The sequence below is a fragment of the Brachycentrus maculatus genome, unplaced genomic scaffold (genome assembly GCF_059751285.1).
Source record: "Brachycentrus maculatus isolate JH-2025_06_01 unplaced genomic scaffold, ASM5975128v1 h1tg000081l, whole genome shotgun sequence".
NCBI lineage: Eukaryota > Metazoa > Arthropoda > Insecta > Trichoptera > Brachycentridae > Brachycentrus > Brachycentrus maculatus.
The window spans coordinates 4,201,480-4,228,775 of NW_028280835.1; the positions used below are offsets into that span (position 1 = coordinate 4,201,480).

Consider the following 27,296-nt stretch of genomic DNA (forward strand, 5'->3'; position numbering starts at 1 on the left):
GTCTAAAAGAGGCTTTTTTTTGGTGAATGTATAGTCCGAACATATCACCCAATATTTGCGTTATGTTTTAAATGTTATAAATCAAACACTGATTTTTTGAGTCTACTAAGTCAGAGGTGTCAAACTCAAAAGAAACCGAGAAAAATAAGGTATTTTGGGTACGCCGGCGGACCGCATAAAAAAACTCAATAACTCATTTTCATTTTTATAATACTTTCAGTGAATAATTTACAATCAAAAACAGCCACATGAGGTACAATAGATCCAACTTAATGATTTTGTAAAAGAATATCATGTTCCCGTACAAAAAAATTATTTCAATGAACAATTAAAATAAATGTAAAATATAGCCCCAGGTATCCAAAATAAATACTCGCGGGCCGCGAGTTTGACATGTTTGTACTTTATTGTTAAAAAAACACATAAAAATAAATTTTGTGACACTTGTTTCGCCCAGTTATGGCATTTTCAAACTAATGAAAATGCCATAACTAGGCGAAACAATCATCAACAATAAAATACTTAATAAACTCAAAAAATGAGTGTTTGATTTAACATTTAATACATAAATTAAATGGTAATTTTAACGCCAAATGTATAAATAGTACAATATTTGCTTGTTGGCATAGTTGATATATATTATGTGGAGAGATAAGTCACGATGGCACCCGGATAGTATTCCCGCATATGCAGTTTCACATTGGGGGTACAGAGCGCCCGACTAATTCACCGATTAGACTGTCAACTAATAATGAAATATGTCTTGTATGCACTGGAGGTGAGGCTGACTCTTCCCCTTACAATGGCGGCATGGGCCGGCTGGATGGGGCGCCCATCTTGCCGTTCTTGGCCCACTACCCTCGTTTCCTCGACACTTCTGACTCAGGCACGTAGACCCATAACCGCCTCTGTCTCCCCGCCCCGACCTCACCCGACCTAACCCCCACACCCCCGGACTAACTCTCCCCCCCTCCTTCCCCCGATCTCTCCCTGAGCTCCAGAGTCGCAGGTCTACGAATGATGCGTTTATATGACAAACAATCAATATCAAAAATCATGTATTTCATGCTACGAAGGGGTTTAAATGTAGCATGGATAAATATAATGGTGGGGACTGACCGGAGTCATTTCGTCGTAACGTAACACGTTACGATGCGAGCATTCGTATAGTCAGTACAGCGAGCCGCGCTTGTTCCGAGTACTCCGAGTTACGACGAAATGCTCCGGTCAGTCTCACTTTAGCAAAAACAAATATTAACCAATTTTCAGAAATTATGATTGACTTCTTCTGCTCCATTTTCCAGCTACTTTCGCCTAATAAATTAATTTTATGGTTTTTTATACAGTATCGCCTTCGTTGTCGTCCCCACCTCATGATATCCTCCGTCTTACACATGCTCCGGATGTCGGTATTTCTTACTCGGTCTCGCAATGTGTTTCCGGTTATGGATCAGAGAGTCTTCATCTCGGAGGTTCGAAGTCGAGATTTTGTTCTAGAAGTATCTGCTCTTGCCTCAATCCAATAAGTGGCTATTGGTCGAACACATGTTTTGTATATTTTCATTTTACTTTCTAAATTATTCAAAAAGTATTATAATAAATTTCCTGGAACTTGTCTCAGGCGAAGTTGTTAGAAATTAACAGAATTTAAGAAGAAGCTTCGCTATCTTTTTGTCTAGTAAATTAATTGGCAGTTATACATGGAGCGGCTCCAGAGTCGCATCTATTTCCCGCGATTGTCATCTCCACCCTCAATTACCGGGCAGGGCAGGTGAAGTAATTACGCAGCTGCCCTGGAAGTGTGACAAGATGAATGGATGTTATTGTCCCGCAATCGTTAACTCGCTTTGGCTGATTGGGTTCCCCCGATAAACACGTTTCATCTCCCGCAATTTATTTCTTTAATGTTTTATTCTCGCCATTGGCTCTGGCGCTCGTCCAAGTTGCCAGCTTGAAAAAAAAATCTGATTGGATTAACTTTTACGGGTTTTTTTCTGATCCGGGTTCCCGGAGATGATGAACGCCTGTAGTAGTGCACCGTGTTGCCATTAGAAAAAAATTCTATATATGAAGAAGGCACGAAATAATGTTGTGATGTCATGAATAAGATTTTAAAGATTAAAAAAATCAACATTCATTTTTCAATAATCACCAAATACAATAAATATTTTACTGATATTTCACCATATATGAAGAGGCGCTTATTAGGCTGGGGATATGGAAGTCTGTGTAGTCACTGACTGGTTTAAGTGATAACATAGTGATAGTTGGGTAGACGATCGACTGTGAACTGGCATCGCAGTCTCCTTGTTGTCAGGGTTGTTAGACATAGGTGTACGGTACATCTCCGTTGAATGCAGCATTCAGAGAGAATCGCATCTCTTCTCCGTCTTACCTTTAACTGTCCTCTTAATGCCATCTTCTTGAGACTTGATTTGTCTATATGCCACAAGTATGAAAGAATCCCCTTTTTTGCATGTTGTGTTCTTCCGCATAAAATAATATTTTACTTCTTTTCGTACTTGACCACCGTGTGCCTTCACGTAATCAAGAAATCTAGATAGCACTGCGTCTACATATATGATGCAGTGCCGTGGTATAGGAGCTTTTGGATCCCATTTGGATCTGCACATGTAAAAACTAGCGTTATTTCAATGTGAGATTGGTATTTTATCAATAGTACAATGTAAAAATAAAAATAATTACTAACGCTTTCAAAGTCCCTTTTACTGTCAATATAAGCTAATACTAAATAGTGTTTAATCCTCTACCATGTTCTGATACCCAGGGTAACAGCACTAGGAAAGGATCACTACATATTATACGAGGGTCATTCATAAAATAAAGTTCCCATATTTAAAAAAATATATACAGCCTTATTGTTTTCCTTGGCATTATACATAACTTATACATTTTTAATAAATGTTTTACTTAGTAAATACCACTATTTCTTAAAATCTACTGTGACACGTGTTTCGATGCATTCCGCATCATTTTCAAACACCGTATGCGGAATGCATCGAAACACGTGTCACAGTAGATTTTAAGAAATAGTTTATTATTAGATTAAAACCAATATTTTTACCTTTCCACTTTATTTGACCAGCGACCGGGTTTCGTCGTTACCGACATCAAAAAAAGTGGAAAAGTGGAAAAGCTAAAAATATTGGTTTTAATCTAATAATAAATTAAAAATGCAATTCCATCACGAAGTGTCAGTGGATAGTATAAATCTATTAAGAAATAGTGGTATTTATCTTGTAAAACATTAATTAAAAATGAATAGATTTTACCACAAAGTGACTGCCGAATCAATTAATGAAAGCCTAAAACTTACTCAATTTTTCTACATTATCACCATTTTAGTCTAAACATTTTAAAGCGGACAATGCTCCAACTTTTGTATCCCCAAATCGAAAAAATCTGCGGCCAAAAGTAACAAAGTTGGAGCGTTGTCTGCAAAAGTGTTTAGACAGAAACGGCGATTATATAAAAAAAATAGTGAGTTTTATGATGTATAATGCTAAGTAAAAAAATCTTCTTCTTGTTCTTTTTGTAGATCCTAGGGATCTGTTTGTGCCTCCGCATGTCGCTCTTGGGATGTCGACTCCCAGCTGCCTTTCCATCTTTTCGGAGGTCTACCTGGGGGTCTGCGTCCTTCAGGGTTGCCTTGGAGGGCGATACGTGGAAGTCTGTCTTCTGACATTCTGTTTATATATTCCTTCCAGTATCGCCTTCGTCGTCGTCCCCACCTCACGATATCCTCCGTCTTACGCATGCTCCGAATGTCGGTATTTCTTACTCGGTTTAGTTAAAAAAATAAAGCTGTATATTTTTTTTTTCGTCCGCCTCCGTAGTGTAATGGTCAGCATCTCGGCTACCGTTCTGGAGGTCCCGGGTTCGATTCCCAGGGGGATTTAATAAATATAAGTGATTTTTTCACTCTAATATTTATTCAATATTACACTGGACTGGTACGTGAAGTGGAGGGCTGATCACCTTTCCTTCATGTGTAATCGATCGAGATAATACTGCGTTTATATGAAGCAGTGCCCTATGCACCATTGGGGTGCAGTAAGGGTTTAATAATATTTTTTTTTAAATATAAGAACCTTATTTTATGAATGACCCCCTGTATGTCGTTGTAAATTAGTCTAATTAACTCAGAGTTGTAAATAACTTAGCGTTGCTCGTTTACTTGATGCACCCTTCACACACGGAACTGATGTACGGTCTGTCTGAGTGTATATATATTTCCAACGAGGGTGCAAATTGTTTGTCTTGCGCACATTTGTGGGATTTGCGACTCGGGCGACAGATGATCCCGCCCCTCCCTGTCTTAACATTAGCTTAAATAAAAAATGCTTCTTATTTATACATATTTTATATATAGAATTGGTGTAATTTGATTATTGTCTATGGTTTTTAAAATTTCATGTTTGTTTTAATGAGTTTTTTTACTAAAATTAATATAGCAATATCATTCACAATTAAAATGTTCATTCAATATTTATATATAATCCTGGATATTCAGCATGCCTTCTTGTTTGTTTCAGACATTAATTTATAATGTTATATAGAAAAATGTGTTTTTGAGATTTTTTTATACACGTAGTAATTAGTCAAAGTTCCCATATTTTCTGTGTATAATGTCGTTGGGGTTTATAAATTATATTTTTAAAATAATTGGAAAACATAACATTGGGTTGAATGCCAAGAACTTAGCATTCTTATTGGATTATCCAATCGATGACATTATCTTTGTTTGTTCAAATTTTGTGAAGTATTTTTCTAGAATATAGCTGATGCAAACATGGGAAAAAATTTGTTTAGTAATATGTATCTAGAACAGAGATGGCTAACCTTTTCTTGCCGGCAAATTGCGACAGATACTAACTGATTTTCCATCGGCAACAAATTAAAGTTGTTCAGAGTACACTTTGGTATTAGTGGTTGGCCATATCTGGTCTACCTAGACCACACTAACAGCGTACCTACACTTTTAGTGTGAAGTTGACTGGACACAGGTCCCGGGTTTGAATCCCGCCTGTGAAATTGATTATCTCGCCCGAGATAAAGTTGTAGTATTATGATGCAGTCCGCCTCCGTGGTGTAATGGTTAGCGTGTTTAGCTACCGCGCTGGAGGTCTCGGGTTCGATTCCCAGGAGGAGGGTATAATATTTATTTAATAATATTACCCTGGACTAGTCCCTGAAGTGCAGGTGTGAACCTTGTCTTCATTTGTCAACTATCCAGATAACACTGCGTCAATACGATGCAGTGCTCTGTGCACCTGATCACCTTGCCTTCATGTAAGTAATGATCAAGATAACACTGTCTATATGATGCAGTGCCCTATGCACCGTTGGGTGTGGATTGAAGAATACTTTATGTGTAATGATGCACTAAAAGTAGCGCATCATTAGAGGAAGCTGAGAGAGAATGGTGATGAATTGTTGCCTTGTTTTATGTGTGGCCGGTATAGAACAGGGAGGGACTTCAATAATACAGATCTATTCGGTTTACTGCGACGTTCCTATCCGAGGAATGAGGTTGAAGTTTGTCCCGGCTCTATGGCGGCCCACGTCTGAGCGTGTGTGTGTGTTTCTCCCACGCGTCTAGACGAGGAAACTCAACGGCGGCACATGAACTTTGCGTTTGCAGTGAGCGAGGAGGAGTGGCGGCGCGTGGCGGCGGAGACGCAGCGGCTGCTGGGCGGCGGCGCGCTGGCGCTGCGCGCGCCCGCGGCGCCGCTGGGCGCGCCGCTGCTGCTGTCGCCGCGCGCGCCCGCGCCGCACGCCGCGCACCCCGCGCCGCCGCTGCCCGCCGCGCTGCCGCTCGACCACCAGCTGGTGTACGCGGCCGGGCCCTACGCGGACTACGCGGGCTACGCCGCGCTCGCCGCGGCCGGCAACCCGCTGCTGTCCGCCGACTACGCGCAGCAGGACCACGCCGGTGGGTTGATGGCCTTCTGACTAACTCGCCCGCACCCACACCCACACCCACACACCGACACCTACCCCGGCTGGCCGATGGACCGCTCTCCCTATCAATAATCTCCCATTCACTTGTTACGCATCAAAACCGTCTATCAAATCACTGTGTATTTCGGAAGCAGTGAATCTTAGATAGATTGATTATAAGTAAAGATCAATATTTGCATTAGACGCATAGTCCGTATTGCTTTTGATGGACCGCTCTCCCTATTAATAATCCAACAACAATGCGCATATGAAGCTTTAAAAGCTGTCGATTGTTACACATCAAAGCTGCCTCACATGTGTATAACGCATGCTAAGCATCGCATACTTCGAGAGCGGTGACTTAGTCCATATTGCTTTGGATGGGTCCGAACGGAAACAAAGAGTTTCTACACCGAACCTGGGAATGTGGCGGGAGGTTTCAGAGAGTCCATATTGCTTGGATTACGCTTTGTCAATGCCCCCTGCCACTCGAAGCAACACTCCAACCGATTAAATATATATTTTCTATATATTAAAAGCATTGTTAACTTTGTGGTATGGATTACCATAAACACTCCTTTCATTCATTTTGTGTAATACCACTTAAAATTTTAAGTGGCATTACACAAAATGAACGATGAATGATAAGGAGAGTGTTAGATTGAATTTATATATTAAAAAAAAATATAATACATAATTGCTTTTTTGGGAAGAGTCCATTTGTCAGCATCGGAGGCGCGGGTACATTTAACACTTAAAACAATAATATACAAATTACACAAACAAATAATTCCATTTCTATGCAAGGATAAAAAGTTGAAATGTTCTCTGCCTCGACGCAACTCTAGATATTCTCTTAATCCTCCATAATTCAAATAACTTAGTTTTAACGGTTTCCAAGGAATTCTGAAATTAATATTTTAAAGCTACACATTTACACAACTTTAATCCTTGTCAATAACTCATTTCACATAACAATTTTCATTTATCATTATATATTTATCATATATATATATTTATTGGCCATTCTTACTATTTATCTGTCCTGCCTGTTGTGATGATCGAGAAAAAAAAGACTTTCGCCCGCATGTTGTCATATTTGGAAAGTATTAGTTTATTAAAAGTCTAAATTACTGACAGCATTTTGAGTGTGTCCGAAATTTGTTCACAAAATCTGGATTATCTCCAAAAATACCTTTCATCTCACCAATAGATGTCTCTAGTGAAGTTCTAGTGATTCAAGAACAATGTTTCAAAATTGGTTCATATATAAATGAAATGGTCCGAAATGGGTAGAATTGGTAGAACCAGCCTATGACGGTCGTCAGCCCCGTGAATGCCTAGACTTCCATATTCTTCTTCATCTTTGATGAGATGTCAAAAAGTACTAAATTATTGATTAGACAGGCGCTGTGGCGTAGTTGGATAGACGCTCGACTGCGAAACTGGTGTCGCGGGTTCGATTCCCGCCAATTGCAAAATAAAATCAAGAAAGATTTATATTCAATTGGTCTTGAGTGTTTGTGATATATTTTCGCATTCACCTTCCCTTATATCCTTAGGATAATTCCTACCTGCAGACAAGCTTCTAAAAATAGAGGCTTTGCGGGAAGAAGTTTTGATACCTCGGGTTCGATTCCCGATAATAGGGTTGGTATTCAAATTATTACCGGGCATATGACAGGATCACTTTGCATTTGTGCAATTTTTAATATGCAATGAGAAAGGCTGGCCAAGTGGAAAAGTTACCTTAATACTGGTAAAAAAGCCATTAAAATTGGTGTTTTTTTTTAAATCCTAAAAGTTGATTTAACATCCTGCACTTTAAAATTATGCACTCTCGAGTTTAGAAAGTCACTGCACTTTTTTCTTGGTCATCGAGATATAATTTTTTTAATTTCTAGAGCATTCTTAGAGGTAGTATTTTTTCATAATTTGACCCCATTGTCTTCATAATACTTACTCATTTGATACTTGAGGGAAAAGAATACATAAAAAGCTACATGATTTTTTTATTGTATTGAAATAGGAGTAATAATTGTAGTTGATAATTGTTTTGAGCTTTTTATTGATTTTTTTCGCTCGATATTTTATTATTTACCATAACATTTTTGACATTTAGCAAAAGAAAATAGGTATGCTTGATATAACAATTTTATTCACATTATTCTAATATATATAATTTTATTATTTATATACGGGAATGCAAGTTCTACTAGTTGTACTACACGCCAACTATTTACATATTGCACATAATCTATATTTGTACAGTAATCATAATAATAATATATCTGTTAACCAAGAACCTAATAATACATAGTTAAGTTTGCAAACGGTCGAGAGCTTTAAACACGAGGTGTATAAGTATGGAATAGCGCCGGCTATTGTAACATTTCTAACAAGAAAGGAGACACATATTACTAACGCGATGTGAGAATTAGTAGCTGAAGGTTTTGTGTGGGTTTTACAGCGACCAGATATCTACTGGCGGGATTCTGACATGGACCGCCGACTCTGATCGCTTCTCCCCTAAACAGACCGCCTCTGCACTCCTCGCGTCTGTGCGCGGGCCAGTACCGTCGCCCGTACTGACCGCGCCGGTCGGATTAGGTACACCTCCAGAGAGGGCCCGGACTCGCCTCTATTCCCACGTCACACTTGTATCACTAGACTAAGCGGATTTATATATCTATTTATACACTTGTCTACTAGCCATCACTATTGTATAATGTTATTCTCTATTCCACACACGTGGGAAAATTGTCAGACGACTCGGCGAGTCACTAGAAAGGCTCTATCTACACTAATCCCATACGGACTGACCCCAGGAACCCCCGCTTGTAACATAACTAATCCACTTTAATTATCTCGTATTCTCCGCCCTCGGAGGATGACTGATAACTGACGTTTGAAATTAACACGGATAGGTTGCCACTCGCCGCTAAACACACGCGACAATACTGCCAATCAGTAGGGACAATCGTTTCTTAACGGCGTCAATCTAATGATTTTTACAGGATCTTTCAAACTAAAGTATTAATTTGAAGGAAAAAACAGTTAGGATCATTTTAAATTCCGCTGATAAAGTTAGTACACTTGTCTATGTGAGAATTTACACATTTTAACATGAAATGTCTAATAAAATCAACAATCAACAGATTGGCAAGAGTTTATTCCTCATGAGGACTTTTTTATTGGTCAGAATCGCGCCGCGAAGTCGAGTATTTACAGAACCGAAGTAAGGCGGTGGCATCCGAGAAACATAAAATTCCATAGATTAAATAATTGTGAGTAATTTTCTAATACCCATAAAGTCCTTTGAATCAGGACCGAAGATTGATCCCCCGACTTGACTCCTAACAAATAACGTAGCGTTCGGTGTTTTCTAATAAATATGGCCGAATGGCCAGACAAGCGCCCGGGACCAGTACGGATTAGGTTTTGTTTTAACTTCTAACACCGCTATTAATTTTACCCTAAAGAATAACACGGACAAACATAGGAAAGCGGGTTTTACACCGGTTGTAGCTCTTGTTAGGGAAAAGCGTATTTAGGTTCGTAGATATCTAAGTTAGGTTATTCTCTAGTATTACGAGTATTATTTGAGCGTTCCGCTTAACCAGGTCAATAGAAATTGATCGAGAATATAGTTCTCCATTTTTAGTCCTCGTTTCCAATGTGAAAAGATTATTAGAAAGTATAATATATTTTGTTTTAAGCGTATTGTATTTATGTTTAGATAGATTTCTTGTAGAGAACTCACTTTCTGCCTCGCAACGCCCCATGATGGTACGATGCCGAGATGATGCCGAGATGATGCCGTCTCGCGCCATTAGCTAGCTTTAAATTGCAGATTCAGCCGGCCCGAGCCGCATGTCAAGCCGCGGAAGAACCTTCACTTCATCCATGACATTTACTTTTTACGGCCAAAAATCTTAGCATTGTTTGAAACTGATAAACAGTTATGACATTTCTTCCAGTGATATCTAAATTTATATTTTATTCTATTAGAACTCGATGATGTATATCGAGGGTAATGATTAATGTTGTCACAATATCTGTAGTCTATTTTAAGCAGAATTGTGTGCGTGTGTGTGTGAATGTTGTCAACCTGAAATATATTTATATATATATTTTTGCAATATTCCGTAGGAACATTTTGTTCTCAATTTTTTTTTGTATATTTATGTTACTTGTTTTAAAGATTTATTTATTTATTTATATCCACCGTAGTTTCTTTTGCTAAATTGAAGTCATTTATGTAAACCTCGGAGATGATACGTAAATATGTCTCGACAATAGCTAGTCCGCACCTTGTCTCGAACAAAAAGTGACCGACTGATTGATATTCATATTACCCCAGTATTTTGGGTGTTAAAGGGTGACGAAATTGTCTTTCTTGTCAGAAATTCACTCGTTTCCACCCAAAGTTGGTCACTTTTCACTCGAAGATGTTTTTTATTTTAAATTTGAATTGTAACGGTTGGATGTGGACTCTGTTGTCACGGCATATTTTAAGTATTTAAACTATGCATATTATGAAATTATAAAGTGTCACAATGATGTGCGCTTTGTATAAAAATGAAACTAATGGTTTATCCCGAATCTGGGTACAATGTGGTATATTTGATGTCGATGATCGCAAATCAAACCGCCGGCGCCAGACCTTCCCTCCCGCACACTTCTAACGGGCTTTAATACTCTCAAATCCGCATTTTTACTCATTATTAACTAACTTCTTATTGTGAAGAATTGCCCGCGTTTCTTGTGTAATAACAATGTAATTGTAATACCAAGAATGCTAGTCGATAAAACCATGTTTTGCAAGATTTTATCCTAAGATTTTTCACTTCATTTGTAAACATAAAATGCCCAGTACATGTTACATGTAGAAGTCACATTTTCATCAGCAATGCATTTCTAGTTTTCAGTTTAGCCCGAGTGTCACTCGGGCAAGGAGTTTGTTTGTATCGCAATGATTGGCGAGTCTGAGTGCTGCTCAGGTGAGTCGTATTCTCATGGATTGATGAGTCAGAGTGCTGCCCGGGCAAATCGTATTCTATTTGGATCAAATAGAATACGATTTGCCCGGGCAGCACTCGGACTCATCAATCCATGAGAATACGACTCATCCGAGCAGCACTCAGACTCATCGATCATCGCAATATAAACGAACTTTGACTGACCCGAGCGGTGTTCGGGCAGTGTTGTTTCCACTTGTTGGTGACAATTTCATTAAACTGTTAGCTAGTGCTTGAAAGCAGAGTAATGCGGGCACTGATGTGGCACGTAGTGAGTAGGGTGGGTGGGTCTCGGGAGGTCTGGGCCGGGCGAGTGGGAGAGTGGAGGATGCTGACGGTGTGTGTGCTCCAGTGGCGGGGGGCCGAGCGGCGGCCAGCAGGCGGCACCTGGCGCAGGTGCGCGACCACCCCTACCAGCGCGCCGGCGCCCTCTCCTAACCCGTCCCAAGGTGAGGGCCTGAATACCTCTCTCTCTCTCTGTTCCCCTTGATGTTTACCCCGAGGAAAGAAGGACACACCGCACCCTCAATTGTTCCTAGTCAGATTTCATATTTAAAGTTTATCAAATAAAACTATTTGGTTTTCAACCATTTTTTATTGGTACCTTTTTCTCCAACCTGCTTCTACTATACTATGACCTCGTCATCATCAGGGTTAATCATGTACAATGTTTAACCCTGATGATGATGAGGTTCAATATTTTACCATAACTTAATTATAATGCCCACCGGTTTCGAAGTCGACCGCTTCTTTATCAAGACTGATTAATAACTATTTTTTTTTAGTACTAATCAGTCTTGATAAAGAAGCGGTCAGCTTCGAAACAGCTAGACATTATAAATTAAGCTATGATAAAATATTTACAGTGATTTTAAAACAAAGTTACATTTTAATTATAAAATGGAAAATCACAAAGTTAATGTGTTAAATACAAATTATATTTATAAAACTACTTTGTTTTTGACCACCTTTTATTGGTGCTTTTTCTCCGACCGGTTTCGACAAGAACCTTGTCATCATCAGGGTTAAACATGTACATGTTTAACCCTGATGATGATAAGGTTCTCGTCGAAACCGGTTGGAGAAAAAGTACCAATAAAAAGTGGTTAAAAACAGAGTAGTTTTATTTGATAAATAAAGTTTATAGAATGTGCCACTAAGTATCTGCGAAAAACATTCAAGAACAATAGTACATACAGTCTGGGTGAAGCGGTAGTGCGGTGTCCTTCTTTCCGCCATGTGTCTCGATAGTGTGTCCTGTGTATGACTGCCCCTACTGTTACGGTTAGGTGTTAAGTTTACTTGTAAGACTAGTCTGTAACTATTCCTCCAGTCCGCTTCCGTTCTGCGCTGGATAGCCTCGGTGGACTCGAGCCCTTGTGGAAACTAGCTTTAAGGATGTGTCCGAGCCCGCGAGAGAGGCGATGTCATCTCGCGGGCCGGACGCATCCTCCCGACAGCTATATACGATAGTTTGAATACGCCAACTGACAGATTGTATTGTTATATTTAATTTACCTGAGATTTTGCATTATATATTTAATGTTAATTTATATACAAGGTGCTATATTATTCGATGCGAACAATTTATTATGAAATAAAAGAAATAAATTTACCAAAAAAACGAACCGAGTATTATTTTCTTGAGTAAATACATATATATCAGTTTGCACCATAAACTCGATAATCTCTGTTCTCATTAACACCGGAATGGATACCATATATCTCAGTGACGTAACAATATTAATTAGCGGTTAGACTAAAACACTAACCTTCCGGTCCACAAGGCCGAGTAGTGCGAGTGAGTGTGTGCGGAGTGCGTGCGAGTGTGGAGGAATGGCCCCTTGTGGACGCACACTAACCTCTGTTTTCTCTCTTCTCGTGTAACCCGGCTAGGCTCGGTGGAGTGCTAGCGGCGGAGGACTAACAGCGGCCTGCGGCGGTAGCTTCCCACCTGTAACCGCCACTAACTGCTGTATACAGCTCTAGCGCACCGAAGCCGGACGCCGTCGCCGTCCGCCCCTTAGACACCCTCCGGAGTAATGTTATGAGTGAAGGACGCCTATCATGATGAAGTATTTAACCGTACGACTCGCGAGTCTGTACTCAGTAAGCTTTGTAAATGCTTTATTAATAATTATGGAAATGTAAAGTAGGAACGAGAACAAACGCAATCCGCACAATTGTTCTACACTTAATTCTAATTTTATCAATATTAACTTTGGTGCTGTTTTTCTATATCGATGTTTCTATCCTCATCTTTGTTTACTCAATTCAGAATTTATGAAATGGATCATTTTGTTATAAATATATTTTCCGAGTTTAATGTTACGTAGAGTTACGATCAGAATCTCAATCTCAGCGCCGAAACTGTTCGGCCCAACAACGAATAACTGTTACGTCGGATTGTCTGTAATATATATTATGTTAACGAGTAAGGAATGCCGATCTAGAGGTCGCTGTTAATGTTTATGTCAAATGTGCCATTGAATACCACTTACCGATTAGTTGTCGGCTCATCCCGCCGCTCGCGGCCAGGCCTAGTTACTTACTCCTCGACCCGTCCACGCGCTCGGTCGGGAGCTCTCCGGAGCGCGGCGGTCCCGGTGCCCGCAGAGATGCATGCGCTTTGTAGCCGGGACTCGCCGCATGCTCCCGACTCCCGGGCCCGACCGACTACCATCTGACCATAGAAACTCATTATCTCTTAATTAAATAACTCAACATCTGGGGAGAATACTCTTTCATTTATATCATAGCTAGATCTGTTATCATTATTATTATTATTATATAGTTAAGTTATATTACTTTATTCACAAAATAATATTAAATATAATCGAGAAAATTAGAGAGTAGATTAATGAAATATTAAAAAAAAAATACAAATAATTTTAAAAGATTTTTTATATAAATCAGTATACATATATATTTTACATATATACACATGAAGTTTTTGTATTTAATATGGTGAAGAGAGTGTCGGTGGATTGCAATAACAAAATGTCGGCAACAGATGCCGAGCGTTTTTCTATGTGTGTTGTATCTTTGTTTTTATTTCTTGGCAATAAAATTTATTATTATTGTATTTAATAGTTTTACTTAATTACTTAACAAAACCTAATCCTTATCGTAACCCATTACATGTGTTAACTCACTCTAACAGTAGAACGGGTCTCGTCACTCGCTTGGGAGATATTAACCGACATCCGATACCCGCCACCCGGCACCCGCCACCCGGCACCGCCGACCACGCATAACACCATCCATCCTAACTCCGTACGGACTACACCGGCTAATACTACTAATCACTGCACATCACTAACGTATCATAGAACACCCCTGGGAATCCACTTCTCCGCACTAAACCAGTATTGTATATCTCTTCTCCAAATTTGGCACTAATCACTCGGACAAACGATAAACACGATATGCGCGTCGGCCAGTCACAAATACAACACGAGGCCGCAGCCGCAACGCACTCTGCGCTCATATTCTACATATTTATAATTATTACTATTTATTACAATGTGTTATATTGTGTAATTCTTCCAAATGCCACGAGCACATCAAATGTGTGCCCATTTTACGAGCCATTTTGTAATTAGATCTTGTATGCCAGAATCGCTACGTACTTAAATATAGTTTTATTTCTAAAAATTATTTTAGTTAAATTTGACGAAAGAACTTTATCTTCCGAACCATTCTACCTACATAGTATTGTGCAATATAAAAATAAATATTTGAATGTTCAACAGTATTATTTAAGAGAAACACGAAACTTCTTTATGTCGAAAATTGGCTATTTTGAGCAATTTTCTTTCTTCTGTGATTTTATTTTCAGTTATTATTTATTTAAATATATTTTACAATAAAGTTTTAATATTATTTTGTGTTATCTCTTATGCTACAATTACATACGAATGCACATTCGTTCCAGCCTCAAACTGACTGTAATTTTACTTTATTTAAAGGATATAATAAAACGACTGTGTAGTGTTTTCCACTTTTAATTATTATTAGTATTAATAAAAGTGGGAAATAAACTATGGTTGTTTTATTATATAAAATGCAGTTCCACCAAGAAATGTCAGTACAAAACTTTAAACAAAAATACTTAAAGGAGAAAAAACTGTCAAAATGCAGTTCAAAAGGACTTATCGATAAACAGATTATTATTATAAATATAAATCAAAACACTAAATTTAATTCTACTGAATTGACGGCTATTTTGCCTTGTGATTTGTATTCAGAAAAATTGATTTCTATTCATAATAATACATTATGGAGCTCTACTAAGTTAAAATCAATTAAAAAAAACGATATACAGTTCCGTAAAACAAACATTTACCTAATCATGAACATGATACAATTATACTGGAAGATATATATTATACGGGCAATTCTCGATTTAGAAGTGTTCATTCTTGAATGAATTATGAACTTTATACATACTAATTTAATGAACATTTTTGTTTAAAATCTTGATGTGAAGTGAAATTCTATGTTTTTTTAAATCTCTTTTTGTTTACATCTGTAGCGCATTGTCATAATGAAATCTAGATAATTCATATGCAATATGTAAAAATACTCTCAATATATAAAAATGAGTTTTAACAAGAACGAAAAATAAAATTAATTATATTTTGTAAAAAAGCGCATATTTACACAAAATTTAACATTTAAGAGTAAATCGAGAACTGCTTGCATATTATTTAGTATTTTTTTAAAAAAACATTCAAAGAAGTGTACCAGTGGACAGAAAAGATTTCATCGATTGTTCCAGCAGTCAGTTTGTGGTAATATCTATCCATTTTAAAATGTAACATTAGGTAAGTACCACAAATTATTAAAATGGATTGTGACATGTGTTTCGATGCACTCACAATATGTGAAATTTCCCTCTTCTAGTGGAAGGGAAGGCCTATTGACAACAGTCAACAGTCCGGCTTCTCCTGAGGAGAAAACCACAGTTTTCTCCCAGCAATGAGCAAATACTGAAAAGTTCCTGATTGGCCCACGTTACATTATCCCTCCTGTTCCCAATACAGATTTAAATAAAACATGCTTTTAGGAAAAAATTAAAGTCCCCTAATTGATCTATAAACCTTGGACATAATAATAAAGGTAAATAATAAATAAGACTCCCATTTCAAAAAATCAAAATATGTGAAACTTGACACTTACCGATATCCTTTACAAAGGTACAACTCTCCAATTAGGCTGAATTTCACATACATTACGGTGTTTGATAACGATGTTAAATGCGTCGAAACATGTATTACTGGAGCAGTTGTGGTATTTACCTAGTAAATGTTACATTAAAAAATATAAATGTTCCCAAAAGTCAACAGATGGCATTTTGAAATAAACAAAATTGGAATGAGCATTCAACAAGGAGTTGCAATATCGCAAATGGGAAGGCCCTTTGTTCTTAGTACGGAGTATACTACGCAAACAAAGTAAATGGTAGGTATTGGTATTATTCATACTAAATATCATGAAGTATAATAGTGGAGTCAAGGTGCCGAGAGAAGATCACTCTTCATGGAAGGCTGCAATTTTGTAATGAATTAAACAAGATAGCTGGAGTTTAATATCACTTTAGTCTAATATATATATATATATATATATATATATATATATATATATATATATATATATATATATATATATATATATATATATATATATATATATATATATATATATATATATATATATATATATATATATATATATATATATATATATATATATATATATATATATATATATATATATATATATATATATATATATATATATATATATATATATATATATATATATATATATATATATATATATATATATATATATATATATATATATATATATATATATATATATATATATATATATATATATATATATATATATATATATATATATATATATATATATATATATATATATATATATATATATATATATATATATATATATATATATATATATATATATATATATATATATATATATATATATATATATATATATATATATATATATATATATATATATATATATATATATATATATATATATATATATATATATATATATATATATATATATATATATATATATATATATATATATATATATATATATATATATATATATATATATATATATATATATATATATATATATATATATATATATATATATATATATATATATATATATATATATATATATATATATATATATATATATATATATATATATATATATATATATATATATATATATATATATATATATATATATATATATATATATATATATATATATATATATATATATATATATATATATATATATATATATATATATATATATATATATATATATATATATATATATATATATATATATATATATATATATATATATATATATATATATATATATATATATATATATATATATATATATATATATATATATATATATATATATATATATATATATATATATATATATATATATATATATATATATTAGACTAAGGAAATCCAGCATATATGAACAAAAATTTGGACACAATCAAAATATAATATTACATGGAATATTATGGTTTACAGTAAAATTGATGCAAAATGACACCCAAATTTGACAAGAAAAAAATAAAAATTTGCTTTTGACTTACTCTTATACTTTTAGTATTTACTCTCCCGACCTTCTGTCCGCCTCCATAGTGTAGTGGTTACCGCTTTTGGCTGCCACGCCGGAGGTCCCGGGTTCGATTCCCAGGGGGGTCAATATAAATATAAGTTTTTTCACTCTTATATTTATTAATTTCACCCTGGACTGGTGGTACCTGAAGCGTAAGACTGATCACTGTGTCATCATGTAATCTACGATCAACACATTGCATAGATTTGATGCAGTGCTCTATGCATATATATCTATATATCTGCATCTGCGGATGAGGGTAAAAAGAAGACCTTCTATCAGCAACCTGACCCTATGTGAAATCTCGATAACCCTTACAAGATATATCAAAACACAGGCAATCTTTTATGTATGTTATATATGTGGTGTTGCCAGTCACTTTGCGACTCGGGCTGTGTTATTATGGCGATTGCGAGTGAGGAAAGGTCTATATGAGGGTGTCTTCATCTCTCACAGACGGAGGGGAAAGGCGAGAGGGAGGTCGTTCCCCGAGAAGGGCCGTTCTCTCTCCGGAAGATGAACCATTGAAGCTGAAGGAACCTGGAAGAAGAAAAAAGCAAAGTATATAACCAACAAAAATAATTAAGAAAAGTAACAGAAGTATACAGGTATTTTAGGGCATATTCCTTCCAGAATAGACTGTATTTTACAAAATATAAGACGCACCTTTTTCTTTAAAAATTGCCTCAATATTCAGGTATACTCGAAATTAATATAAAAATATCCAGTGTTTCACTCAAATTTCCCGCCAGTCTTAAAATGGCCATATATTTGATGCTGCGGGAAACCTATCTCCATCTGGCAACATTATAGTGATGGGAATCATACAATAATAAATGTAGTTTACCACACATAGTACACAATATTTGTAGTCTACCACGCATAGTATCCAATATTTGTAGTACACAAAACATATTACAACTGTGTAATGCAATGTTTTCTGAGGTGAACACCTCTTCCACTCCAACAAGGATTCCACAAGAGCCCCAAAGTTTTGTGGTTATAACGTTTTGGTAAAAATATTATTAAAAAAAAAAATTCTTAGAAAATAAAGTACATATGTCTTATAGTCCATAAAATATGGTACATTCTTAATAAGGAACAATGAGGCTGGTCGAAGGTATAATGAAATGGTAAGTTCAAATAATAAGAGATCTATAGCTCTCTAAAATAATTATCATAAAAGTACTCATTGGGCCACTTGCTATCTGTGAAAAGTTCACAGGTTATGAAAAATTATGTGGTAAAAAGGTTTTTTTGATGGCTAAATAAAGAAGATGAGTAATATTTTGAATGTACCAATTTTTATCACAAGTGCTGGATTTACACCATTTAGGAGTCATTCATTGCTATTGGATAGACCTCAACATAAATGAGAAAGTCCATTGAGATGGGAAAATGGAAGTCTGGGTATTTACAGGGTTTATGACTGTCTGTAGAATTCCATGTTCCTATCTGAATATACTTATGTTACGGCGCAATAATTCTAGCAACATGAACTATGACCCTGTGCGCCCGCTAGGGGCAGGGCGGGGTGTACGCGGGGAATGTTTACGTTATCCCTTATGAGATTGAGGCAGGGAAGACTGCACACACTTGTCATTGTACTGTCATGGCGACCTGTTGAATAAACCGATTGCATCCTAATTACGAGTTATTATTACCTATACCCGAGCCCCGTAATACATAAGTATATAAATACTTCGTTTATGTTAATATATCAATAGAAATATTGATGGGTGAGCAAGTTCTTTGAGATGCAAAATACTTCCAGTCATCATGGAGCAAATCTAGTATTTGTGAACAAATTAAGACACACTTTAAAATATTGTGTATAGGCCAAACACTACATCGGAGTTGGCGTAATAAATACTACCATATGGAGCCACACTCTATAGCATTATATAGGTGGTAAAGGTTATCAGTAAGATGACTATAAACATAGCGGTGGTGTAGAGAAGACTTACCATCCGGACTGCGGTGATGGGAGAGAGTAGCACCACTGGAAGAGGAAGCGTCGTGTGGTTCGGGTGAGGCCAGAGGTGGGGGCGCGCGCTGGAGGCTGTAGCTCTCCCTGGAAATAAGACAACATTTTATTACATAGTGAATGGCACCACAAACAACATATAGCTGTAAACCAATAAATAATTCGCCTACGGTAACTAATTACACATTGTTTTGTAGGTAAATGTATCAATATTAACACATTGTGGGAAACGCTTAAAAGCGTATTTTACATACTGTTGGTAGAGAGCGGGAGACGCTTATAAGCGTTCTATTTGCTTACTTTAGGTAAAGCGCGAGAAACACCAAAAAACATTGTACAGATTTGTGTTTGGTTTGTGGTTACTTGTGATTAGTATACTTAGCCATTAGGGTCAGGTGGCAGGCTGTTTGAGTGTAATTAGGGGTCGGGGTTGATGAAAAAAATTGTCAGATAATGCGTTTATTTGCCCTTGGATCATTTTGTCATAGCTTCTATTTTCTTCCCGCAAATTGAGTGTAAAGAATATTTAGTTATTTATTTTTATTTAAGTTCAAGTAACGTAAGCAGTCATACTTCAAAGCCTGTATGTCTTATCAAAATTACCTATAAATACTATTTTGTAGATAATTCAATGGTAATTTCGCTCCTGATAGCTATCATTTGGCTTAAACTGTTTTTGTAGAAAAAAAATTAAAGGGGCACAAGGACCTGAGGAACACTTATCGCTCACTCCTTTCAAGAACGTCATAAATCAAAAAACTTGATTTCTCAGGAGAACGTTTTTAAAGTTTAAAAATATAACACAATGTATTAAAAATAAATATCAAGCCACTTATTGAACTTTTTACTGTGCAACAGATCTTTTTAGGTAAAACCTGAAGGTTTTTTTTCCATTTGAAAAATATATAGTATATTTAAAAAAATAATTAAACGATACCTTTTCTTCAAAATGCAAAAACAACACTTTCTGCCCTGTAGCGTGTAAATATTAAGTTAAAAATATGCCGTTTTTGCTGGGATATAGTATATTTTCTGGGCATTCCGAAAACATGCACAACTGAAAATCGACAATTTTTGATTTATGACGTTCTTGAAAGGAGTGAGCTTTATGCCAAAGATCAAGACAGTTTTTTTTGAGGCTTGGCCCAAGATATGCTTAAATTATTTTGACTAATGATGACGAATTTAACGACCCTGAAAATTAGCTCCAGACATAAAAAGCTATTTTAAAAAAAATATCTTTTACGCAGTTCATTGCGCGATACAGATTAAATGCACGAAAAAACATCTAAAGGTGTGAGTAGGACACAAGAAATCGTGCATTGTTGAAAGTAGAGCATATATTCCTTGTTGCATGGTTAAGTGCATGAAACCTTTTTAGTTTTAATTTGAACCAGAAGATGAAAACATCTGTAAGTTTTCGAAACTAGTCGTATATATATGTAAAACTCATTAAAGTGGTATATTCAAGTGTTTAATTTTTTTTCTCACATACTAATAATAAAAGAGTTTCTGCTCAAAAAACTTCTTTTCATCTCACCAATAGATGTCTCTAGTAAAGTTCTAGTGATTCAAGAATAATGTTTCAAAATTGTTTCATATATATGTAATAGAACTTCCAAGAATTTGAGTAGTGTGGTTGTCAATAATGGGTAGAATTGGTGAATGCTACACATGTGTAGAGTATCACTTAAACCAGCCTATGACGGTCGTCACCCCCGTAAATGCCCAGACTTCCATATTTTTCTTCATCTTTGATGAGATGTCAAAAAATAAACCTTTGTAGCACTGATTGAGAGGTTTCACATAGTAAAGTGTGTACAATGTTGCAAGAAGGAGTTAAATATTTTTTAAATGCGATGCACGTGTCATTGATGCTAAATAATGATATAAAGTAACTTGCGCGCTGTTCGGTCTAGCCTACGACTATTACTTTGGTTTTATCCTGATATATTTTCATGCCGAATTCGCTCATGAGGATCTCCTCCAAGGTTGTTGGCTTCTTGGAGTTCCTCTTCGCTATCGGCAATCAAAGCAACATCGCCAGCAAACCTAATCATGTCCACCTTTTGTCTCAAGACTCTCACACCCTCTCTCTTACTCATTCGCTCTCTTACTCTGTCCATTCGCGCACTGTATGTATGCATTGAAAAGCATTGGTGACCCTTGCCTTACACCTTGTCTGATTCTTGCCTCTCCTTGTTCATTGCCACATCGAACTATAGTAGCTTCCTCTCCATACAGTGTGTGTATCATATACCATTGTTCCGCAAACTGATGTACCGTTGATGTGCCGCGGAAAAAAGTGTAGTTTTTTTTTTTTATTTTAAAAAAAGAGAAATATTTGTGTTTATATTATTTACACAAATATTTCAATTTCATACTATTTCTGTGAGTCTAAGCGGCTCATTATTAGAAATAGGTATCAAATTGTGGTAGAGTAGGTTCAAACCGAGGAACTCTGGCTTAAGAGTCCGCCAACACTAACCACGGGACCACAGCCCGACACCAATTGGAACAATTGTGTTTTTTTTTGGTGAAAATAACACAATCGCTCCAAATTTTGATTGCCTTTGCTCAGTTAAGTAGTCTCACATTTCGCATTAAACATAACATGTTATATATGTTACCATAATATGGTAAATATGCACCTCTGAAATTTCTTAATTTGGTAAGTGTACCTTGAATGGTGGAAATAAATAAACAAGGCTACAGTTATATCGGGATGCCTCAGAAACTCGGTGTGGAGGAACAAACACATGAGAATAGAAAATAAAATGAAAATATACAAAACATGTGTTCGACCAATAGCCACTTATGGAATTGAGGCAAGAGCAGATACTTCCAGAACAAAATCTCAATTTCGAACCTCCCAGATGAAGACTCTCCGATCCATAACCGGAAACACATTGCGAGACCGAGTAAGAAATACCGACATTCGGAGCATGTGTAAGACGGAGGATATCGTGAGGTGGGGACGACAACGAAGGCGATACTGGGAGGATCATATAAACAGAATAACAGAAGACAGACTTCCACGTATCGCCCTCCAAGGCAACCCTGAAGGACGCAGACCCCCAGGCAGACCTCTGAAAAGATGGAAAGACAGCTGAGAGTCAACATCCCAAGAGCGACATGCGGAGGCACAAACAGATCCCTAGGATCTACAAAAAGAAGAAGAAGAAGACCTTGAATAGAAAAAGTTTGCGGAACACTGAAATAGTCCATCCTTGTCTATACCTGTAGCCTGAGGTGGAGGAGGTCTGCGAGACCTGGCTCTCACTGTCCCAGGATAGGTCAGCGGGGGCGATGAGGGGCGGCGGGGGGCGCAGGGTGGGGGGCGCGGACAAGGGCGCGGCCGGCAGGTCCTCCGCAGGGCTGGAGCCCCCGTCTGAGTCCAGCCGGATGTTGGACACCTGTCAACAATAAAGGAATAGAGAAATGTTTTGGATATCGGTAACCTAGACATATAAGAAACATGTATTACTTGAATAGTTGTGCTAGTAGATTTAAAAAATAATGTTTCTAAAAGAGAACAGATGGCATTTTGATGTAAACAAAATTGGAATAAGCATTCAACAAGGAGTTGTAATATTGCAAATGGGAAGGCCCTTTGTTCTTAGTACGGAGTATACTACGCAAACAAAGTAAATGGTAGGTATTGGTATTTTTCATACTATAGTATGGTGAGCGGGGTCAGGATGCTGAGAGTAGATCACTCTTTTCATGGAGGGTACATTTTTCCTTTATTTTTGCACCCTGCTCATATAAACAAGGTAAATCTACGGATAAGGGATTCTAACACATTTACTGCTGTGATTTCAAAAATGCATTGTGTAGAAAAAAGCGTGTGTGCAGTTCAGCCGCTCCACTTCACCACACTTTGGCATTAAGGCTTTTTTTAACTTCTTTTATTGTAGTTTTTAAGCCTCACAACTGTTTTTTCCATATCGTCTATGTATAACTTGGTGACAACTCCGCTTCTTAGCATTCCTGTGGGTTCAAGGCAATGCAACTTCCATCTAAACTAAAGCCTGTACCTTGTTCCGTCGGCTCCTGCGCAGGCGGAAGGTGTTGCGGGACTGCGCCTTGCAGCGCTGTAGGCGCGGGTGCACCTCCCCCTCGCCCTCCGCCCCCGCGCCCTCGGGCCCCCCGTCCAGCTCCATCTCCACGCTGAGCTCCGCGCACGGGGCGCTGCGCAGGTGCTTGCTGCCCGAGGAGGCGGCTGGCGACAGAGGAGTGCGGGTCGTTTCCCCTGGAAAGTGAGGAGATTCAGTACGAGGCAAGTTGGCACAGTGAAACATAAGATGTCTCCGGAAGCAGCATTTCTTCACAGAGGGCATATCCATGAAACCAAATACAACAAACAGACATTACAAAATGCTTTCTTAACCTAGCTAGATTCAACAATTTTTTAAAAATAATTATGTACATTTCCCAGAGCTTTTATCACTCATCAATTTTAGAGTCCCGGGAGCACAGACCAGGAACAAAAATTTATTTAAAATCCCTAAAATGCACACCAAGTCCTACCAAAATTCATTTTTAAACTGAGCCTGCGATATGTGCAATGTAATGCTTAATGGAATAGACATCAATAATGTTTCTTTTGATACGTTTAAGACAAATATTGTTGATGTCTATTTGACTAGTTAATAAAGAAAATTTATATTATTTGATAAAAACATGTAATGTAAGTTTATTATATAGTTATACTTTTATTTACATGACAGTTTATTTTTATTTTTAGATTACTTAAGTGAAAACCTGTAATTGAAATGTTTTTTTTTGTTGTTTTTTTTTATTTATATTTTGTTATTTTTGTTAAATATTCTGTTGGTTTTCCAATAAAAAAATAAATCGCTAATTTGGTACAACAATGACATAATTACACATTTCAAAAAAAAAAAGTTAAATATGTTGAAATGTGCGGAAAGACTATTTGCATCGAATTTCTCCAAACATTGACAGAACTGATTTTGTGGTGAAATGCTATGAAATGGCGCGAGTGTCTTGAGAATTGAGGTCAAATTGTACCATTTTTGTTGCTACAACGTCTGAATGGCATCTCCTGTAATATTTTTAAAAGTGTAATTACACCATTGTGGCACCAAATGAGCAATATATGAATTTTAATTCGATAAATTTAGCACTATACGCTAAGCGCTACTTCACATTTGTGTAATCTTTAAAAGAATATTGATAAAAAATTTCCCTTTTTTATTTTTATAATTTCAAATTATTGTTTTTGATAGAAAGCACAATCAGTCAGTATTGTGAGATGTACGTACTTATATATCAGCAGGTTAATTTTTTTGTCTGCTAGCTATAAGTTATTTCTTTCACTCTAATACATGTGGTATTACCACAAGCAGAGAGCGGGACGATTAGATTACTCCGCTTTCATTGATCCGATTTATGGCCTAGCATTCAGTCACTGAGTGACAGCGTGTCGGAGCGCACATCCTGTCTATGACTCAGCAGGCGGCGAGTTGGTACTTGCTGCAAGCTGCGTACTACGATTTCCATACAAATATGAATTGGAGTCTTATGGTATCTCCCTTCAGATCACGTGTGATTATTGGATGATCAGTACAGGAATTTAAACTCACAAAGAACGCATACAAACACAAACAGAACACAGAGAAATCCCTAATTTGCGGCCTCAGATAGTACGATCCAGATGTCTCCTTAATGCCTAACAGGTACAAACACAGATTCCTGATGCACTTTTTCATAGTTGGACCCGCCATCCTGGGTTCTAATTAATTATAAGTATAACTAATTGCTGCATAATCATACTGAAAGTTCTAAAAAGGAGAAGGTGGACATGGTTGGGACATGTCCTTAGAATGCCACCTGAGAGCATCAACCCCTCATGTCTCTTCTTCCAACCCCGAGGATTCCGGCGCCCCGGAAGGCCGCTGACGACCATTCACCGACTATACTCAGCGGAACTTCGAGACGCCGGACTGACCTAGGAGGAAAGCCAAGGAAATGGCGCGTGACAGAGTGACTTGGAGACGTCTCATGTTGGCCATATGCTCCACCTAGGGAGCGAACATGGAAAGAAGAACAAGAAGATAACTCATTGCAGTGATAGTTAAGTATACAAGTTTTAGGCAAGAAATCATACCTAGGATATAAGTAAATTCACAACATATGTATCTGTGTATCTGTGACCCCTCAGATAATGCTTATTGTGTGTTAGGCAAGCGCTTGTGTGGAACACAGTACGGTACCTAATATTCAAACATTCTCCAGATCAAATGAGCGTGGTGGAAATATCACGACTAGTGTGATGGTCAAGTTCTCAATTTAATATTTCATTTGTACAGAGTCCGGTACAGTTTATACACACAGCCACCCTGCAAGAATACATTCAACTACCTAATCAAATAATATGGTAATATCAGTTTAATCTACTTCTTCACCAGGGTGCCCGTATTCGGTGCAGTCAAAATGCGATCCCTCAGATGAATGTGTGGCAAAACGATGTCTGATAGATGTTTGAATGATGAAGTAAGGAGAGAATGCAAGGCTGAGATAAGCATTATCGATAAAATTAAGAAAGGTGTGTTGAGATGGTTTGGACATGTGGAACGTATGAGTGAAGAAAGAACGGTTAAACGGTAATTGGAAAATGAAGCAGAAGAAGACCGAGGAAAACTTGGCACAATCAGGTATGTCAAATACTTGAAAGCGGCCGGGTCAGGAGTCGTAATAATCGTCGAGTATGTATGAGGAGATGCATGAATGTAGAAGAGGCGAAGAATGTTTGCAAAGACAGAGTGGTGTGGCGTTCGATTCTCTCTGCCTACCCCTGCGGAGAAGCGGCGTGATGGTTAGTTAGTTGGGTTAAAAAATTCCGAGCAGGATATGATTCGGAACAGTAAAGTATGCTGTGTAACAAGGAGTGATATAAGGTCTTACCTGACTGGTACTTGAACTCCACGGAGGACACAAACCTCAGCTTGGGATGTGAGGAAGCGGGGGTGATGTGCGTGAGGGGCGGAGCGCTGCTCGGGGGGTGCGGGTGCGAGGCGCTGTGGGCCATCCCGCTACGGACTCCTGGGGAAAGGTATTATCGCTCTATAACACAGACTCGACACAAGTTTAAACTAGCCAGATCTAACAGGGAGATGGAAATTCCCCATTTATGATTAATTTTTGACATCCCAACGTAGATGAAGAAGAAAGAATATGGAAGTCTGGATATGTACAGGGCTTACGACTGTCAGAAGCCTATGACAGTTAAACCAGCCGGTTTATGTAATCAAATGAAAGAGTCCCCACATATGAATTTGAATTTGATAATTTTAGTGTTATAAGAGCTACTTCATATTTTTGTAATCTTAAAATAATATCAATATTAAAATTTACCCTATTTTATTTTTGTAGTTTCAAATCGCTAAATGTTTCAAAACATTGTTTTTGATAAAAAGTACAATCAGTGGGTATGGCGAGATCTATGTACTTAATTATCTGCACATTAACTTTACTATATAGCGATATATTATTTCTTTCACTCTAATAAATGTAGTATTACCACAAGGAGAGAGAGAGACAGTTAGATTACTATGCTTTCTTTGATTCAATTT

At 37.0% G+C, this 27,296-nt stretch overlaps 2 protein-coding genes across 7 annotated transcripts in view; one reads left to right on the plus strand and one right to left on the minus strand.

Annotated features, from left to right (window-relative positions):
- how (protein held out wings) overlaps positions 1 to 14,863 on the plus strand; it is a 192,117-nt gene extending 177,254 nt beyond the window's left edge. The window contains exons 6-10 of one of the 6 annotated variants that reach the window (XM_088257516.1): positions 779 to 886; positions 5,624 to 5,708; positions 5,817 to 5,956; positions 11,338 to 11,434; positions 12,882 to 14,863. In XM_088257516.1, the coding sequence (XP_088113642.1) occupies positions 779 to 886; positions 5,624 to 5,708; positions 5,817 to 5,956; positions 11,338 to 11,423 (419 nt within the window). In that variant the 3' untranslated portion in view covers positions 11,424 to 11,434; positions 12,882 to 14,863. Of the gene's footprint in view, positions 1 to 778; positions 887 to 5,623; positions 5,957 to 8,434; positions 8,605 to 11,337; positions 11,435 to 12,881 lie in introns of those variants that run through there. The other 5 variants (XM_088257514.1, XM_088257520.1, XM_088257517.1 and 2 more) reach the window with 5 other exon arrangements.
- Positions 14,864 to 17,575: 2,712 nt separating this feature from the next.
- Positions 17,576 to 27,296, minus strand: part of unc80 (unc80, NALCN channel complex subunit) — a 136,937-nt gene continuing 127,216 nt past the window's right edge. Inside the window, exons 60-64 of the mRNA XM_088257457.1 lie at positions 26,629 to 26,766; positions 23,736 to 23,950; positions 22,936 to 23,111; positions 19,676 to 19,782; positions 17,576 to 18,248 (exon numbers count right to left, since the gene is read on the minus strand). Coding sequence (XP_088113583.1) covers positions 18,136 to 18,248; positions 19,676 to 19,782; positions 22,936 to 23,111; positions 23,736 to 23,950; positions 26,629 to 26,766 — 749 coding nt within the window. The 3' untranslated portion in view covers positions 17,576 to 18,135. The remainder of the gene's footprint in view (positions 18,249 to 19,675; positions 19,783 to 22,935; positions 23,112 to 23,735; positions 23,951 to 26,628; positions 26,767 to 27,296) is intronic.